The sequence below is a fragment of the Dama dama genome, chromosome 25, assembly GCF_033118175.1.
Source record: "Dama dama isolate Ldn47 chromosome 25, ASM3311817v1, whole genome shotgun sequence".
Taxonomy (NCBI): Eukaryota; Metazoa; Chordata; class Mammalia; order Artiodactyla; family Cervidae; genus Dama; species Dama dama.
The window spans coordinates 69,229,961-69,250,675 of NC_083705.1; the positions used below are offsets into that span (position 1 = coordinate 69,229,961).

Below are 20,715 nucleotides of genomic sequence, written 5' to 3' on the forward strand. Positions count from 1 at the left end.
TACAGTAGAAACAACCATGTAAAGCAACTCTACTCCAATAAAAATTAAAAAATGACAACCTGCCATGATTTCGTTATGTTTGGGCTTGTAATGCAAAGGCCCTCCGATATTAGGAATTTGTATAAACATACCATGTCATTAGGACAGTGCGATGGGATATTTTGATGTATATACACGTTGTGAAATGGTTGTCACAGTCAAGCTACTGAACACACCCACCCCTTCGTCTGTTGCCCGTGTGTGCCTGTGTGTGCCCGTGTGTGCCCGTGTAACGAGGACGTTTACGATCTAGCCTGTTAGCACATGGCAAGCACACAGTGTGTATTACTGACGATGGTTGCTGTGCTGTCCATTAAATGTCTAGAAAATTTTTATCCCGTGTAACTGAACCTTTGTCCTCCTTCTGGTTTCTCCCACTCCCCAACTGCTGGCAGCCAGTTCTACTCTCTGCTTCTATGAGTTTGGCATTTTCAGTCTTTTTATAAAGATTACTCTGGTTGCGATGTAGATAAGAGGCTTCTGTGGAGGGGAGTCAAGAGAGAAAAGCCCCAAGACTCTGATGATACAGGTTCTGCTGGGTGCAGGTGGGAGAGGAAACAGCTTCAGGTGGGACTGCACCCTTTGAGGGGAGAGAGGGCCAGGTGTGTGATCCGCTGTTGTTATTGTTCAGTCACTAAGTCGTGTCCCACTCTTTTGCGACCCAATGGACTCCTTGCAGCACACCAAGTTCCCCTGTCCTTCACTATCTCCCGGTGTTTGCTCAGATTAATGTCTCTTGAGTCGGTGGTGCTATCTAACCATCTTATCCTCTGCCCCTCTTCTCCTTTTGCCTTCAGTCTTTTGCAGCATCAAGATCTTTTCCAATGAGTCGGCTCTTTGTACCAGGTGGCCAAAGTCTGGAGCTTCAGCATCAGTGTGAAGTGTGATCCATAGGACAGGGTTTATTGATGGTTTAGAGTACCACATGGGGAAATTAGAGACACCAAATTGACTCTAGTAATGATGGGGGGGGACTCAGGGAGGAAGCAGATTTGGGGAAGAGTGGCAGCTAGGGGCATGTTAGGTCCTTGTTTGATTGGAGGTAATTCTTTGCACTCAAGCAGAAGTGAAGAGATGGAAGTTGCAGTTTCAGGGTCAAGGTGGAGCTGAGATGTCCTTTGATATTCCCCACCCGATAGTTGCTCTTGCACGTCTTGGGCTCCCAGTAGGATATATAGATGGCAGGAAGAGGATGACAGACGATGCCAAGGCCATCTCATAGTTCTGCTCAGGCTGGTGTATGTTCATCACTGGCTGGATTAAATTCTGGTCCATGAAATCTCTGACTTCAGGGTCTATGAATGATGGTGCCAGTTAGTTAGCAAAATCTCTATCTGCAAAAGGAAACACATGTTCAAGCCCAATACGAAGTCAGTTGGTAGAAATAGAGCACTGCTTATTTTTTCAGACAGATGATCCATGTGTCTAGCAGGGCTCCAGTCTCTAGCCTGTAAATGATTATTGTATACACAGAGGCAGGATCTTCAGTGTAGTGAGATGACTCTGGATTTGGAACCAGGGATGTACCTGTTAAAATTGTTAGCTCTTCCATTTATCTGTGGGACCTCCTTGAGTCTTGTCTCCATATCTGTAGAATACGAAAGAATGCAGATGCTTGTTTTACAAGCTTGTTTCAGGAAAACAAGAGGTGTATTGATGCTGTACGTAACCATGTAACCTTCTTTGCAGTTTCTTATATTTTATCATTCTCTGATAGTGGAATCTTTGATTTCGATATTATATGTCTCAGTATTTTTTTCTTGATGAGAACTTTTACAGTCTGCCCTCTTGTGTGCTCAGTCACTCAGTCGTGCCCGACTCTTTTCAAATCCATGAACTATAGCCTACCAGGCTCCTCTGACTATGGAATTTTTCAGGCAAGAATACTGGAGTAGGTTGCCATTTCCTCCTCCAGGGGATCTTCCCAAACTAGGGATCGAACATGCATCTCCTGCATTGGTAGGCAGATACTTTTCCACAGTGCCACCTGGGAAGCCTCATTCGCTCTTTTAGCAAATTGCAAAGATGCAATGCAATATTAACTGTAGTTATTATTTATTTTAGTAAGGATTTCTTATTCTTGTTTTTGAATAACTGCCTCCCAAATATAATTAGTGCTTGTGAGGTTTATCTTTTTTGTTCTTAGGCCAAAGAGTGTAACAGATTTGAACTCCAGTGAATAAGCTTTGACATGTTGGTCCATTGGATTTAATGTGCGTGCATGCTAAGTTGCGTCTGACTCTTTGTGACCCCATTGACTGTAGCCCACCAGGCTCCTCTGTCCATGGAATTTTCCAGACAAGAATACTGGAGTGGGTTGCCTTGCCCTTCTGCAGGGGATCTTCCCTTCCCAACACAGGGATCAAACCCAGGTCTCCTGCATTCCAGGCAGATTCTTTACTATCTGAGCCACTGGGGAAATCCCAGTGGACCTAATAGGTATCATTAGATGTCACACACGGGGCCATTCCCAACTGAAATCTGAAAACACCAATCAGCAGCCTTCTCACTAAACACCGTAGTTTTCCCGAATTGTTAGTAGTCTATTATCTGTACATTTATCTGTTACCACCTGCTGTGTGTGTGCTCAGTCACGTCTGACTCTTTATGACCCCATGGACTGTAGCCCACCAGACTCTTCTGTCCATGGAATTTTCCAGGCAAGAATGTTGAGTGGGTTGCCGTTCCCTCTTTCAGGGGATCTTCCCAACCCAGGGATTGGACCCTTGTCTCCTGAAAGTCTCCTACATTGCAGGCAGATTCTTTACTGCTGAGCCACTGGGGAAGCCCCAGATTTATCTGATGCTATTTCAAGTTATTTGTATTTTCACCCTACAACAATGAATTTGATGAATTTACTTCTGCTGTGAGTTGTAATTTCTTCCTTTTTCATCCTATGATTTTTTTTTCCAAGCAGTTGCAGCGAATTATGGTGTGCTAGAATAACTTATCCAAACCCCTCAGGGTTCACAAACTTTGGTTATATCTTCCATGTGCTTTCATGTTTCCAGGCCCAGCGAAACTTCCTCTTTTTAGCTGGTCTGCCTATAGTAATCCCTTCATCCCTTTGACCATTAATTGGAAAATTATGACATTTAGAAAGGACATTTCTCAAAACCGTGGGAATCCTTGTATTTGGACCAGATGTTAAGAGAATTTTAATAGAGGAATAAAGCATCTGTGACAGTGACTAGCAGAGTTATGGAAGGAAAGGGAACAAGAATTGCATTTTAATGGAAGCATCAATATTGATAAGAAGGTAGAGAGGTTTGTGCGAGTGTGCCTTGTTTCTCTCCACTGACTCATTTCTCATGAGATAATTTTTTTTTGTGTATACACTGTACCTTCTGTATTGTCCAGAGGCTAGGATTGTCGTAGCCTGATTTTCGAATGGAGCATGTACACAGGCAATTGTAATTCAGGGTGACAAATAGAAATGAGTGTTGATGTGTCGGGGCCCCATGGGAGTGGAGGAAAGTGGGAAAGAATCAGAGAAGATTGTTACTCAGAGATGAAGCTTAAAAACTGGAACTGGAGGCAAGAAAATCTGTCAAAAAATGGCCAATATTGTAGAGGTGAGAAATAGAGAGGGTGTTTAGGGTGGGGAGGGGTTGTTGCTGTTTAGTCACTCAGTTGTATCTGATTCTTTGTGACCCCAAGGACTGCAGCACACCAGGCCTCCCTGTCCATCACCATCTCCCAGAGTTTGCTCAAACTCATGTCCATTGAGTCAGTGAGGCCATCCAGCCATCTCATCCTCTGTCGTCCCCTACTCCTCCTGCCCTTGATCTTTCCCAGCATCAGGGTCTTTTCCAGTGGGTTGGGGGAGAGTTGTCAGAACACAGTGACAAAATGACAGAGGAGCTTTGGGAAGACGAAGGAGGGCAGATGGGGTGAGTCCTTGGATTATGCTTTGGATGTCGGAATGGATGGGGAGCAGCGATGAGCGAAAGTAGGCATAAAGGATACAGTTGATAAGGGAGACAAGGAAGTCACCCTCAGATGGGGTCCTTCTGTCTGATTTATGTGAAGAGGTCTATTTTGGGAGGAGGTCTATTTTGATTTATAGATCTGCATTATGTACAGAGGTCTCGCAGAGCTTTATAGACTTGGAAGTCACCCACTTTTAGGAACTGTATCAAGTCATTGAGTTTGAAGAGATGGGCCACTGAGAGTGTGTGGACGGAGAAGAAATGAATGTTTGGGAAAGGCTGAGTTGCACCTTCATTTCAAGGGAAGAGTGAGAAATAAGGGTTCTGAATGCAATGGAACACTGCATGGAGGTTGGCATGGTTAAGGAAGCCAGGGAGGAGAGGGTTTGGGGAGACATTTAAGAGCAGAGGTCATGAGCACAGTTGCCATGGTGATAGATGCCCAGTTGCATAAGCTCATCAGACTTGGCAATCACAAGGTGATCAGTGATGCTGACCAGAGTAGAGATGTTGGAGAGCGTTCTTTTCTTCCTGCCACTGTTGCATGCTTTTGCATGTCACCATCGACATCACACCTTCTGGTTGACAAGAGACAAAGTGTCGCTCCACCGCCTGCCTATCTTACCTAGAAATGAACAGGAGCTATGAATAGTAATTGTCACACTATGGGAGTCATTTATAACGTGATTATTTTGTTCTGCCCATATGAGTTTCCTGCCTTGAGGGAACTTCTCTGGATCAATCCCTTAGTAATTGTAAATATATTAATAGTTATCTTGTCTTGTGGGACCATTATTTAAGGTTTTTTTTTTTTTTTAGAAAGAGTTTCTTTTGGTTTAGCTAGCACAGAAGTACATTGAATGAAATTTCACTTAGTTTTAAAACCTGCTGACAGATAAAATTAATATTGCCTTTGTGTAAATAATAATTTTATCTAATGGACTTCATTTATTTTTATGATCCCTCCAGGCTATCTGGAACTAAACAAGGAGAAAAAGGCAAAAGTGTAATAACAATTCCCTTTGAAGAGAGATATAAAATAAGGTCACTGGAGCCAAACCATTATTGAAATGTATAAAATAGTTTAATGTTTGCTTTTTCCCATTTTATACCATGAGGTCATTTTATATAGCCGTGAAATTCCATCTCATCTCAGTTCAGATATGATGAAAATCTGTGAGTAAGAAAGTCGGTTTCTTGTTCAGTTACCTGAAGGTGGCACGCAGAAGGGGTTCCGTGTTTGAGGGCGGTCAGGGTTTTCATTAAGACATTCCTAAAACTGTTGCACTAATTCATTTGTGTGCAACCTCTTTTGGCTGAAATTTGGCAGTCACAGTACATGGGTTAAAACAATATAAAGAGGATTCAACTTTTACAAAAGTGTACCTAAAAATTGAAGATGCAATATGCCTGGTGAACATCCTGATTTCCTTTATAGACTCAGTACTGTAACAAGAAAACTTTAATTTTGCTATATTTCCCAAAGAGTGCAATGTTTGGTTATTGTTTTTGAAAAAGAATAGAACAATCTGTTTACTTGAACACCTTGCATTAACTTAAGTTTATTGTTTTATTGGTTCTTCACTTAATGTCATTTCCTGCTCAGTACCTGGAATGTCTAATGTTATGATGAGGAAACAGCCCAGACCCATTCAACAGGCTCATTCCAGCTCTGAATACACCCCATGGGCTTGGATGGCCCCTGACCTTTATTCCCTCTTCTTGAATTTGAACCCTTTAGAAGTCACAGCTTCTTCCTTCATTCAGAGGGATTCCTCCTTTTCCTGTGGCTCTTAAGATTTGCTCTTACTTCTAGGATAACTGGGTGTTTATCAAAAGGTGGGTTTTGACTTGCTTGATTTCTCACACCTGTGAGCTGGAAGTGCCCAGACTGTGCCCTCTTCACTTTGCGCCTGTGTCAGAGCGCTCTCCCTTGCCCACAGGTGGCATCCTTCAATGACTGGCTGGATTAGTGATGACCCCTGTTTCCAGGCCATGAGTTCATCTGTTATGCTTTAGTCTTAACAGAGAGAACTGTGTTTCTGGGTGTGATTTGAATCTCTTGTGGCCCTAAGTGTGTGGTCTTCCCAGTGTGAGCAGGAAGGTAGGCGCGCCAGCCAAAGGGCCAGGGGGCTTTGCTCCTGTTTTAACGTGGCCTGCCACTGTTCACTCGATCTTACCTTACCCTGTAAGATCCGTTCAATCCATCTGAGCTGTTGCTTTCTCTGCTGCAAAGTGATGAGATGACTTCAAATGTCCCTTCCATCTCTCAAATTCATGAGTTTTTGAGCCACTTCTCGTATCCTGTGTACCAAGGGGCTGAATCAATAGCCTGACAAGGGTGCTTGCTCTGTGGCGAGGGATGGGTGAGCTCTCCATGCTAAATAGGACATCAATTATGTGGTTTCTGATTCATTCAGACGGCCAGTTCAGCTTGTTGGAATGCCTAACTTGGGGCTGTCACTACATGTTTAACCCATAACTTGTTTATGATAAAAAAAGAGAGAAGTCAAAATTTAGAAACCTGGAAGGTTATGACTTTCCGTGGACCCCTTGATGAGGAAGTAGAGACTGTTCATGATTCATCAGGGTTTGCCGCAGGGGATCTGCCACCTTGGCCAGAGTAGACGACTGCTGTGTGTGCAGAAGGTGGAGGCCAGCCTTGACCTTGGGTAGTGGGAAGCCTCAGGACACACGTGGGTCTGAGGCATCCACAGATGTGCAGATGCGTGTGCAAGGCTTACCGGAAGGACCATGGCTGGGCTGGAGAGGCTGGAGGGAAGCCTTGGTGCTGGCAGTGGTGGAGGTGGGGCGTTGGTGAAAGGGCAGGGGGTTGTCTTGGGAAGGCAGCGGGAAGATCTCGCGAGGGTTTCAGTGGGGCCGGGCTCTTTACCTGGCAGCTGCTGATGGTGCAACAGACTCCAAGAGGCCACGTTTGGCTTTGCCAGGGTGTGCGGGCGTAAGGCTCGTGGTCTGTACCAAAGGTAGGCTGGTTTCTTCAGTGCTTCTGCTACTTTTGCTTTGGGCTGGGGCTTCAGTCCCTGGGGGAGCAGCTCATCTGATCCCGTGGAGGAGGGCCACGAGATGCTTGGAAAGATGAGGGTAAACACAGACCTTTAGAAGAGCTGTCCGTCCCCATCTTCTAAATGTTGTCACGTTTCCGATGGTACCAAAGACCGTAACGTTTTACAGTTAAGACGCACATGCAGAGCGTCTTCCCGAGGGTCGGTGTGCTCCTGCGAGGGTGGAGCTCAGCCTCCTGGTCATCTCCAAGCAGCTCATGGGTCAGTTCTCTCAGCTGACCTCATCCCTTCGGAGATGGTGGTCCTGAAGCCATCAGGTGGGAGCTGGGCTGGCAAGGTTTCCACAGACTCTCAACACCAGTGGCCACTTCTAACCTAAGACTTGGAAGAAAACCAGTCGCCCCTGAAAAGAGGTACATGAAGCTTATTTTGGATCTGTTTTTATTAATAACTAGTGAGACTTTGTTTCCAAAGCAAAACTTCTTGTGTAGCTTTCATTCTTTTGATTTTTCTTCTGACAGCAGTAATTTTTTTTTTAAACTAAAAGCAACAGTTGTTTTCTGTTCCCCAAAGCCTATTCATTTGCAGTGTGGGTGTGAATGGGAAATGTTATTTATTGCACAAACACACAGATACAGAGTTTTGCTTTTTTAGATCCAGCTTGTAGAGGGCTCCTCCCTCCCACATCAGGAAACTGAAAAGAAGGCTGGAGGCATTTTGAAGTAGCTGCAACGAAAATGATTTGATTGTGCAGCCCAACCAGGCTCTCTGTAATAAATCTTCCTATTGACAAAATCACTCGCTTAGGATCAACTCACCAAACATACTTTTAATTTTCCAGAGATGCTAGGATGGAATTCGAACGACTTTTCCTAAAATTGATCCTTTGAAAATTTCTTCCTCATGTATTTCCCTGACAGAGCTAAATAGTTTTAATTAATGTGACTTTCATTTTTCTTGAAATTTTCCTGAAAGTATTCCATACACATTCACTTGAATAATTTTTATAAGCATATTTTAAAATAATCTTTCAAGTGATGATAGCTTCTTTTATTTCTAAAGAGGGAGAGTTATTTTGACACATTCAAATCAGAGATTATCAACCAAGACAATCTGATAAAATCTGGAGGCGATTTTCAGTGGCACAGATAGTGGGATGCTACTGGTTACTGGGTGGGAGTGGGTAGAGAGAGGCCAGCAATGGTGCTAAATGCACAGAACAGCTCCCAGAACAAAGAACTGCCTGGATCTAAGTGTCAATATGTCTGAGACTGGGCCCTGAACTTGCTGACTTAAAGGTGCTTCTCCCCAGCCTCTGGTATTCCACTAAGAAGTGAGAGTCCAGGATGGAAGGGCCTGATGTTTATATCTGAGCCCACTTAGACTAGAAGGCTGTTCAAGGAGTTAGTTTGATGGTAGGATGCTCAGAAAACTCTGATCTAAATGAAGACTCTGAATGCCCCTCCCTGGCACCTTACCAGGATGACTGTTTATAGTGCCTTTATTTTAGGGAAAAAAGGTAACATGTTACAGTCTGAAAATTATAAACTTCTAAAAATCACCTGTTCTCATTAAATGTGCTTCCCTTAGCTTAACACGGCAAACCTGTAATTTCATCTCCTCCCCATCAAACCACAGGTCTCTCCCATTTTAGCTGCTCTTTCCCTTGACACGGCATTTCCTTCTCTAATCATCACTTCCAAAATCCCAGGGAGGGGACAGGTCGGGCATTTGTGTTATTTTTCTTCACCTTTCCTTCAGGAGGCAAAGAAGTCAGGACTGAGATAGGAACGCATGGCTGTCGTAAATGTAGGACAGTCCCAATTGGTCATTGTCTGTGTGGCTTGTTCCATAGTTAACAGAAGTTTCTGGGTTGCCTTGGATCTGACACATTGAAAAGCGATCTGCAAGAGAAAGAATTTGCTTTTAGCCTCCAGGTGACGCGAGCTCGGTCTCAGAGGTCGAGGTGGCCGTGTCCCCGTCCATCTCCGTGACGGATGCTGCTCAGGGGGAGTCGGAGTGTCAGAGATACTGCTCTAGGCGCCTGGTGGGTGCTGGGCGTGGGTGTCAGTGCTCGGGGCGCTGCCTGTCACAAAGCTAGCTAGCACCTGTTGAGCCTTCAGTGTTACTTTCATTAGCTTTCCTATATATATTTTTAATCATCACCAATTTTTTTTTTTGTGATGTGGGGCAGTGATAATACCTGCAACCCTCCCCGGGTGGATTGGTGAGGGTGCTCTACGCCTTGCTCTGAACAGAACAAAGTTACACCCGAACACCTCTGACAGCTGTTATTCTTTTTTTTTTAATTTAATTTCTTATTTTATACTGGGGTAGAGTTGGGCTTCCCTGGTGGCTCAGGGGTTAAAGAATCTGCCCGCCAATGCAGGCAACATGGGTTTGATCCCTGGTTGGAAAGATGTCCTCGAGAAGGAGATGGCAACCCTCTCCAGTATTCTTGCCTGGAGAATCCCATGGACAGACGAACCTGGCGGGCTAGTCCATGGGGTTGCAAAAGAGTCTGACACAACTTAGTGACTAAACAGCAACAACAAAGAATTGATTTATAATGTTGTGTTAGTTTCAGGTGCATAACAAAGTGATTTAATTCCAGATACACATACATTTGTTCTTTTTCAGATTCTTTTCCCATGTAAGTTATTACAGAAAATTGAGGAGAGTTTGCTGTGCTGTACGCTAAGTAGGTCCTTTTTGATTATCTGTTTTATACATAGTAGTGTCTTTGTGTCCCAAAATCCTATTAAGATACGTCATTTGGTGAGACGTCATAAGCCTCAGGTCACAGGGACCCCAGTATTCCCTTTGGGTCCCTGTATTCACCTCTAAGCTGGCATTCTAGAGCAGTCTCCAGTTTTGCAGACTGTGACCCCACTTCCAAGGGTGAAATTAATCATGCTTTTAATTTTATAATCCACTATAACCATGCTTTTAATTTTATAATCCCTTTGATCCTTTTCATAGCCACCCTCTCTACTGGAACCATAATCTTTCGGCACCTCTGTTTTTCTGGGTCTTATACTACCTCTCCTTCTTAAATCTACATTCTCATCTCTACGCCCCACTCCTCAGTGACTGGGACTCCATTGTCCGTGACAGCGTGCTGTCTCTGGGCAGGGGCCATGGCCCCAACTTGACGGAAGTGCCCCGGATCCCAGTTTTTCTCTGCATTCCTTCCTCCACCTTTCTTGCTCACGGTCTCTCCCTCCCACAGACACCATCCTCTTGCCTCGACATGATTTGCAGCCCCTTCACCTGTTTCTCTGTGTAATTCGCACATTTCTACCCCCCGGGAACATTGAGTCAACGGGAATCAGAAGGTGGAGATTGTGAAAGATGATGTACCCTCCGCTTCATGCTTTCTCCATCTTTATATCTCATAAAGTGAGATATCATCTCTATTTCATCACTATCTTGATATCTTCCCATATATTCATGAACACACCCCCTTTTTAAAGATGAAGCCCCTTCCTTCCTTTTCATAACCACCCTCTCTCGGTGGCTCAGCTGGTAAAGACTCTGCCTGCAATGTGGGAGACCTGGCTTCGATCCCTGGGTTTGGAAGATCCCCTGGAGAAGGGACAGGCTACCCACTCCAGTATTCTTGGGCTTCCCTTGTGGCTCAGCTGGTAAAGAATTTACCTGCAATACGGGAGACCTGGGTTCGATCCCTGGGTTGTGAAGATCCCCTGGAGAAGGGAATAGCTACTCACTCCATTATTCTGGTGTGGAGAATTCTGTGGACTGTACAGTCCCTTACCATATATTCATGAACACACTCCCTTTTAAAAGATGAAGCCCTTTTCTTCTTTTTCATGACCACCTTCTCTTCTGGAACCTTAATCCTTTGTCACCTGTTTTTCTGGATCTTGTACTACCTCTCCCTCTAAAATCTGCATTCTCTTCTCCATTCCCCACTCCTCAGAAAAGGAGACACATTTAATGATCAGTTTTCTGTATCCTAAAATTTTCTGAACTTTGATCTCTTAGTGCTTATCTGACTTCATTGAGTTTTCTGGGGTTACCTAACATTCAAGGTACCACAAATATTCTGTCCCTCTTTTGCTTCATCCGTTCCCTTCTTGGTTCCTTGGGTCATGGATTCTGTCTCCTATTTTTCTGAAACTGACTCCAAAATTGACCACTGACTGTTCTTTGACTAAATAAAGCCAGTGGTCTTTGCTCTGCCTCATCAGGGTACAGTTGATGAGGTCTCTTTTTAAAGTGTGTTGTTTCTGTCCTCCCTCCAACTTAATTTGGCCCCCGTGGTGCTATATTTGCGAGATGCTCTGTGTTTCTTCTCTCATTTTTGTGTGGTTACTTTTCTTGAACAACTTCTAAATAAACACTTCTCTTTAGCCAATTTTTCCCCCTCTCATGTTTCATGAGTCTGAACCACACCCATGATTTTAACCATTCTAAATATTATATGCTGTCTTTGCATTCTTTCTTTTTTTCTTTTCTGAGCATCCGCCATGGATTTTCCACAGTCTGCTGCGTTTCCTTAAGTGTTCTCTCAGCATCTTAAACCCAACACACACCAAACCAAATGATCATATCCTCCTCTAAAACTTCTTCTGTTGTTTTTCATATTTGGAAAAGTGGCCTCACTATCCTCCGAGTGACTTACATTCTTTGAGTCCATCTGTGCTTTTTGCTTTCTGTTCCTCCAAATTTAACAGATTGGAACAATAGCCATTTATGAGGAAGTTGGGCCGGGCTCCACTAATTGCCTGTACTCTTGGGATACTTAATGAAGTCACCCGGTGGGTTTCGGCTTTATTCACGTATCAGGCGTCTGGGTGGGGCTGGCTGGGAATCTGGACTGTGTGGGAGATAACGCTAGGAGGACCTGTATGTGGTCTCTCTGGCTTGGCGGTTTCCGGGGCACTAAACTTCTGACCCCGCGTCCCCGTGCCCCAGAGGGTGTGATCAGAGGGACAGGAAGCGGGAACTGCCGGCCTCTAGGGCTGAGAGCCTGGAAGTGGGGGTGTCGTCCCTTCTATTGTATTTGGCTGAGCGGGGCGACCAGAGAGCCGGCCCAGGTTCGGGGTTGCAGGGGAGGGGTGCAGATCCAGCTTTTGGTGGGAGGAAGGTTGAAGAATCTATGACATCTTTAATTTTCTGGACTTCCCATTGCCCATCACATGACATATTTACTGGCTTTGCCTTAATTTCTGTTGGCACTGAAGCCCCCGAAATCACAGCTCCACTGATTCCTCTCTGGACAGTTGCCATAGCTTCACTTTCACTTCTCCACCTTTATGCTCTTCTTTACCCGATTTCCTATGTGCACTCTGGTGAGAGTGATCTTGTTAACATTTCTTCTAATGTTAACATACTGTGGTAGCTTATTGTTATGAAAATAGAGACCTCAGACCTCAGTATCATTCACCTTCCACATCTTGACCCAACCTGCTGTCTCAGCTGCTTCTCACTTCTCCCCTTTACATCCTCTGGGGTCCAGGTCAAGTACGGTAAACTGTTCCCAGCACGTGCAGCCTGATCCTTCCTCTTACCCCATCCAGTGAGTCTTTTCATCCTCTTCTGGATTACTTCCGGAAATCTCTGTCTGTTGAAATCCTCTTTATCCTCCACGATTAAACTCAAATATGAAGTCCTCCTTGGGCCCATCCTTGATTCCCCTAAATAGCAGCGTGCTCTGTCCCCTAACCCTCACAGCACTGCAACTTCCTTTTATGGTTTTCCAACAGCTTGGATTATTCTTATTTTTATAAGCCTATCTTATTTTAAAGCTTATTAATCTTTTAAATTATTCATGCTCTTTAAAGTCTCTCAGCTCCCAGCGCCGTAATTTCATTTCACCCAGTAGGTGCTCCACTTAGGTTTTATTTGATTCACACTTGATCGCTAGCCAGAAAGTTTGCAGGCAGGTCACCTGTAAGTTTCAAAGGATAAACTCACCCACTGTGGATGATTTTTAAGAGTTGGGGGCATGATATTAATCAGGTTATTAGGATAGGACAATGCTCATGGCCTTCTTTAATAGGGGTTTTTGTATTTTGAAAAGGGAAGGGGAGGAATTCTGCGGGCTTCCACATATAGATCTGTGTCTGCACGGGGAGGTAAGAATGGTGTTCCGAGGGAAAAGCCAATCCATGATCATAAGCCTTAAATCGCATTCTTCAGGGGTGACGATGACAACTCGATAGAGCTTAAGCGTGAATATTTCCCCTTTTATAATGGATGGGTTATCTCATAAAATTATTGGGAGAAACAGAGGTCTGGATTCAGATATATATATATATATATATATATATGCTAAATCGCTTCAGTTGTGTCCAACTCTGTGACCCCACGGACTGTAGCCCACCAGGCTCCTCTGTCCATGGGATTCTCCAGGCAAGAATACTGGAGTGGGTTGCTATTTCCTTCTCCGGGGGATCTTCCAGACCCAGGGATGGAAGCTGTGTTTCTTATGTCTGCTACATTGACAGGTGGGTTCTTTACCACTAGCGCCACCTGGGAAGCCTGTATATATACATGTACACATTTCTGAAATATTTTCTAGAAAAAGGGATGTTTTTCTAGGTACTCCAAGTCTCTCTCTCTGTTTAACTAGAGTGCTGAGGCTTTACCGAAAGACCGCCTACTAAAAACCTGAGCCCATGTTCATGTACCTGTTCTCTTCTGTGTGTTCTAGGCACTTTCCACACATGACAGGACCACGAGCTTCTGGTTAGACAAGTGCCCAGTGTTGACGGTCTCCTGCCCACCATGAAGGGACCCTGCGTCATCGCGTGGCTGCTCTCGAGCCTGGGGTGGTGGAGACTCGCCCAGCCAGAGACAGACGCGTCTCTGTGCCAGAGAGCAGAGCACCCGGTCATTTCCTATAAAGGTGAGAGTCGGGCACGCTCGCATTGCAAAGGCACCATTTAAGTGCAAGTTTCATGCTCAGGATAGCAGCGGTTATCCCTCTGTTGTTCTGTGACTTTTGTTTAAAATCAGAGCGAAAATACGCAATCCCCCATCCTGAGTGTTTCATAGTTTGAAACTGAGAAGAATTCAAGGTCAGAATTATCACAGATAGACAATCCCATTGTTGAGGCCACGTTTACTTGACAGGTGCTGTCAGCCCCCTAGGCGTGTGAAGCAGGGGAGAAAAATGTGACCCACAGAAATAACAACACACCAAGCAAAACAAAAAATTCTTCACTTCAGCATTTCTCAACAAAGCCCGAGTCCTACCACACAGTGTATGCCTTTGTCTTCATCTGGCACTGCATGGCAGACAGAATTCTTTTGTTGTCTCAAATATTTCCACAGATCTGTAGGATCAATTGATTAGTATGTGTACACATTCTTTTATTATTTAATTCATCAAAAGTTTTTAGGGTTCTTTACCCCTGAACACTTAAAGGCATTTAGGGTGAAAGGTAAACTAGTCCTTGTCTCTATCTTCAAGGAAATCACACTTATATCATGAAGCCAAGTACGATCAGACATTGTATTTTAATAATTCATCCACTAGTTTTTTATTTTGTAACTTTTGTATCACAAAAATTTTGAAATGTATACAAAATTAGAATCTATTCTAAAGTCTAAGGAACACTGAACCCCTGGATTTATTCATTCTTGGCCCGCCTTTTTTCTTTTAAATCCCTACCCATGCTCCACCCACATTCACCAAATTATTTTGAAGCAAATTCAATAAATCATATAATTTTGTCATAACAGTTCATTTCTTGAATATCAAAGATGAGGAATTCATACTACAGTAATCACACCAAAACAGTCAAAAGCCCAAACATAAACCAATGCCATAAAATTAGCAACCATCACGTGAGTCCTGGGAGACGCCTGATGGCCTCAGGAATGCTTGCCCCTTGCTTTGTTAACAGTTGTGTTGAGTCAGGAGCGGAGTGAAGTTCACATATTGCGGTTGGTCGGTATATCTCTCTAGTCTCCTCATCTTTCACTGTGTTTTGTTGTTTTTGTTGCTCCACTTGCAAGTTCATCTTTAAAAAAACGTAAGTTCATTGTCCTGTAGAGTTTCCACATTGCTTCCCATTGGTGTCATTGAGATGTTCTTCTGTCCCTAATGTTTCTATAAACTAGGAGTGATAGTGAGAGGCCACTCAGATTCAGGAGTGCATCTTTTTGTCTCTACTGTGTCATGGGTGGTGCCCTGTCCTTCACTGCAGTATGAAATAATCAGTCACTGATGATCATTCATTCATTCATTCATCTAAATCTTCTGATTCATTCATGAGTGCAAAACTAGGAGTCTCACATTTCCCTACTCTTTCTTCATTTAATGGTTAAATTATTTCTACATAATTATTTAAAACATAATTAAAACATAAACTATTTCCCTCAACTATTTGAATTTTCTAAGGGTGCATCTGACATAGGAAAGGCAGAGTGAATGCTTATTTTTCTTTTCTTTCCTTTGCCATTTTTTTCAACAGTCCAGTTAGTTAGTTCTCTAACATTATCCAAAGGGGACAAATAAAATGTTATGTTTGCTTTTTTTAAAACAAGTTGTTTATTAGAGTTATTCTTAATATATGGACTTCAATATTTGATATATTTCAATTAATTGCAGCTTCTATTCTTGTAGATGGTGCAGTGATCACATTTCAAGGTTAGGGGCGGGGACGCTCCTGAGCTTTTCTGAGACACCTCGAGTAGCCTTTAATGGCTTCATTATTCTCTAGGATAGCAAGATGCCCCTCACTCCTCTTATCCATTTCCTTCCATTGACCTAAGAAGCAGCTGTTTTTATCTGATTGGAGCATAGGAGTGGCTAAAGTGAGGTCTTGTCAGTGTACAGAGCCAAGGAAAGCGTTCTCCACAGCGCACTATGATTGTTCTGGATGCTTCCAGTTCATCTCGAGGACTCTAGGGATCTCTTCTGGACCTCTTCCATTCTGTGTCTCTGTCTTTCTCTGCTGCGCAGACTCCTGTCTCTGCAGGTCAATGTAATTATTCCTTTGCCTTTTCCTGCAATACACACTCAGTTGTTTCAGAATAATGGTTTTGTGCAACTCTAGTCCTTGTTGACTACAGAAAACCCTTTCGTGTGATTTTTCTTTTAGTCATCAGGGTATGAATCACACTGGATAATTGAAGCAAAATTACTGCTTTGAAATTGAAAGAATTTCCGTTTGTATGGTTGGGCCATCAACTCAAAACATTGTTAATTTCACATTTGATTTTTGAGATTTTTCAAAATTTACATAATTCTGTAATATTTTAAAGCCCAATTAATAAGGGTGTTTGGAGAAACTGACTTCACTCTGTTTTCCTTACCTTGTTCCTTCTTTCTGCTTTTAGCTCACCTTTTACTTATAGTTTATTGGTTTTTGTTTCTTTTTTAATATAAACAATATTCCACACATACACATTTACATGAACAGATATATTCATACCCTCTTTTCCTAAAAAGTAGCATGTATACAAAATTCTCTCTATCGAGCAGTTTTTCACATCATGATATGCCCTGGTGTCCATGCCTCAGTAACGTGGATTTATGTCACTTCTACTCATAGTCACATGGCTCTCGTCTGTGGAAGGAGCTCCAGTCTATTCAACAACTCCTTACTGGGGGATGTGATCATGTATAGTGTTACAATGTGCAGTACCTCCTGGAACAATCTTTTGATGTTTTTACAAGTGTGCTATTGGCAGAGCTGTCTAGAATTGGGATTGCTGGGTCAAAGTGTGAATGCACCTGTGGTTTTGTTAGATCTTGCCTGATTCCCTTTTATGAGGGTTGTGCCATTTTGCATTCTCCTTGCTCTGGATATGATAGCAGCCTTTCCAGCAGAGCACACTGTTAGGCTTTGGGATTTGGGACAACCCCATAGTTCATCAGAGGCTTCCCAGGTGGCTCAGTGGTAAAGAACCCGCTTGCTGACACAAGAGACATGGCTTCAGTCCCTGGGTCAGGAAGATCCCCTGGAGAAGGAAATGGCAATCCACTCCAGTATTCTTGCCTGAAAAATTCCATTGACAGAAGAGCCTAGCTGACTACAGTCCATGGGGTCACAATAAGTCAGATATGACTGAGCTACTGAGTACGCATGCATGCATAGTGCATCAATGGCATCTCAACATACTTTTAAACTGGATTTTTATAAGGACGTGTGGACCCAGCGGTGGAAGGAGAGGGTAGGAAGAATTGAGGAAAGAGCACTGACATATACACTCCTCCTGCATGCTAAGTTGCTTCAGTCATGTCAGACTCTGTGTGCCCCTATAGGCTATAGCATCCCCCCGCCCCTGCCCAGGCTCTTCTGTCCATGGGATACCAAGAATACGTTGCTATGCCCTCCTCCAAGGCATCTTCCTGACCCAGGGATTGAACCTGCCTCTCCTGCATTGGGAGGCAGGTTCTTTATCACTAGCGCCACCTGGGAAGCCCCATATTCTCTATCATGTGTAAAATAGATAAATAGTGGTAAGCTGTGATATAGCACAGGGAGCCCAGCCTGGCATCTTGTGATGACCTGGAGGAGAGGGACGGGAGGGCTGAGGGAGGCTCTAAAGTGGGGGATACCTGTGTGGGTGTGTATGTATAGTTATGAGTCATTCGGAGAAGGCAATGGCACCCCACTCCAGTACTCTTGCCTGGAAAATCCCATGGATGGAGGAGCCTAGTGGGCTGCAGTCCATGGAGTTGCTATGAGTCGGACATGACTGGGCGACTTCACTTTCACTTTTCACTTTCGTGCATTGGAGAAGGAAATGGCAACCCACTCTCCAGTGTTCTTGCTTGGAGAATCCCAGGGACGGGGGATCCTGGAGGGCTACTGTCTATGGGGTCGCACAGAGTCGGACACGACTGAAGCGACTTAGCAGCGGCAGCAACATGACTCATTTGCATTATTGTACTGCAGACACCATCATACTGTAAAGCAATTATCCTCCAATTAACCAATAAATAAAAAAATAAAATTTGGAGTGAACATTCAACTAACATCTAATAGGTGCCTATTATGTACCGGAGTCTGTGCTAAATATTGAGGAGACAGAGGTAAAAAACATAGTTCCTCTTAAGGGCTTAGAATGTCTTAAGGAATACAGATGGAAAGGGCTGTTGTGTTCCTTTCTATTAAGGGCCCTCACAGAGGTGTCTTTGCTGGGTGCGTGGGAGCCCAGGGAAAAGGTGTCTGAACCAACAGCCTGGGATGCAGAGGAGTGCTTGAGCAGAGGAGTGGCTGAGGACTCTTTTTAGGATGCTGCAAGACCAGAGCTGAGTCCCAGATGACTGTGAGAAGGTGTTTACGAGTCTCACGGAGGGAGCCCAGCAGGTTTTGGCAAGTGACAAGACCAGTGAGCCATGAAATCTCAGTTCAGATTATGGAGAGGAGGTGGAGGGAGATGAGACTTAGAGGGAAGATTCAATAATGCAGGGCGTCAGAGGCATCTCTAGAAGGGCCCCTCTGTCTGCACAGGCTCAGCGTGGAAGGTGAACTGGCAGCGGAAAGAGCCGACCCTGGGGCTGCTGCTGTGACCAGAGGGAGCGGTGATGAGGGCAGGAGGGCCTGAGCTGCAGGAGGTGTCGCAGAATGTGAAGAGCTGGGTGGATTCTGGAAATCTGCAGACGAGGTTGTTGATGTTTTCAAGGAGGGACCAGGAGGCACTGAGTAGGAACCCCAAGTTCTTGGCTGTTGATTCCAGGTGGAGTAAAGAAGGGAAATCTGAAACGGTGAGGTGAGGTTGAGAAATCTGAGTTCCTAGCTGCCATCAGATGGAGTTAACTAGTTGAGAGCTGGTATCATGGGTACCAGAGATTTTTCAAGAGGGAAGTGACCGTCAGAATATCTGGGCCAGAAGGCAGGGTGACAGACTCACCCTGATTTTCCCCAGGCTTTTTTTGGGGTGTAGCACTGAAAGTTCTGAGACATAGATTTGATCCCTGGGTCGGGAAGATCCTTTGGAGGAGGGCACAGCCACGCATGGTTGACTGGAGAATCCCATGGACAGAGGAGCCTGGCAGGCTGCAGTCGATAGGGTCATAAAGAGCTGGACATGACTGAAATGACTTAGCACGTGCACTGAAAACTCTACTGTATTTTCAGAAAACTAGAACAGATGGTTAACCTCCTAGAGACTGTCAGCAATGGTGTATTCATTTCCCAGTGTTGCTGCAACCAGATACTATAAACTAGATGATTTAAAACAACAACAACAACATCCTCTCTTATAGTTCTGGAGGCTGGAAGTCCAAAAACAAGATGTCAGCAGAGCTGTACTCTCTTTGAAGGCTCCAGGGAAGAATTCTTCTTTTCCATATCCTAGCTTCTGGTGGTTGTCAGCAATCTACTGTGTTCCTTGGCTTGTGGACCCATCACTGCAGTCTCTGAGTCTGTAGTCACATGACATTCTCTGTGTGGCTGTTCTTGCCTTCTCTTCTTTTTATAAGAATAGGAACTCTATTGAATTTAGGGCCCACCCTAACCCAGCATGACTAAATCTGAATTAATTACCTCAAGACCCTATGTCCAAGTAAGATCATAGTCATCACAGGTACATGAGGTTAGGACTTCAGCATATCTTTTTGGTGGACATATTCAGTTCAGTTCAGTTGCTCAGGCATGTCCAACTCTTTCTGACCCCATGGACTATAGCACATGAGGCTTCCCTGTCCATTACCAACTCCCAGAGCTTGCTCAAACTCATATCCATCAAGTTGGTGTTGCCATCCAACCATCTCATCCTCTGCTGCCCCCTTCTCCTTCTGCCTTCAATCTTTACCCCATCAGGGTCTTTAGAAGTGAGTCAGTTCTTTGCATCAGGTGACCAAAGTTTTGGAGTTTCAGCTTCAGCATCAGTCCTTCCTATAAATATTCAGGACTGTTTTCCTCTAGGATTGACTGGTTGGATCTCCTTGCAGTCCAAGGGACTCTCAAGAGTCTTCTCCAACACCACAGTTCAAAAGCATCAATTCTTTGGCACTCAGCTTTTGTTATAGTCCAACTCTCACATCCATACATGACTACTAGAAAAACCATAGCTTTGACTAGATGGACCATTGTTGGCAAAGTAATGTCTCTGCTTTTTAATACGCTGTCTAGGTTGGTCATAGCTTTTCTTCCAAGGATCAAATGTCTTTTAATTTCATGGCTGCAGTCACCATCTGCAGTGATTTTGGAGCCCCCCAAAATAAAGTGTGTCACTGTTTCCATTGTTTCCCCATCTATTTGCGATAAAGTGATGGGACCAGATGCCATGATCTTAGTTTTCTGAATGTTAGGTTTTAAGCCAACTTTTTCACTCTCCTCTTTCACTTTCATCAAGAGCCTCTTTAGTTCTTCACTTTCTGCCGTAAGGGTATGTCATGTGAGGTGTCATCTACAGGACATATTCAACCCGTAGCAAATGACATTTACCAGTGCAGCTTTGAGCAGTGACGGGGCTGAAACTAGATGGCAATGAGTGAGGGGTGTGTGTGACGTGAAGAGATAGATATAAAAAAAATAGAGAATTATTGTTTCAAGTAGGCAGGGATGTAAGGATAGGGAATAGCTTTTAAGAGAACATTATTTAATCCTCTTTAAATGGTGATGGTGAAGAGAGAAAAGACAGGGGGAGGGAATTGACTAGACAGAGCCCCCAGGGCTGTAGGAGGGGACAGGATGCGGGGGACAGGTGAGGGATTAGCTCCCAGGAAGCAGACCCCGCCCCCAGGGAGCCCAGAGGGAGGAAGGCCGGGGGACCCAGGATGCAGGGCA

General features: G+C 44.2%; 1 protein-coding gene across 2 annotated transcripts in view; it reads left to right on the forward strand.

The window, feature by feature from the left end:
- The window catches only part of SEMA5A (semaphorin 5A), a 539,339-nt gene that overhangs the window by 174,708 nt on the left and 343,916 nt on the right, over positions 1 to 20,715 (forward strand). The window contains exons 3-4 of one of the 2 annotated variants that reach the window (XM_061129337.1): positions 9,635 to 9,695; positions 13,677 to 13,871. In XM_061129337.1, the coding sequence (XP_060985320.1) occupies positions 13,751 to 13,871 (121 nt within the window). In that variant the 5' untranslated portion in view covers positions 9,635 to 9,695; positions 13,677 to 13,750. The remainder of the gene's footprint in view (positions 1 to 9,634; positions 9,696 to 13,676; positions 13,872 to 20,715) is intronic. The other variant, XM_061129336.1, reaches the window with a different exon arrangement.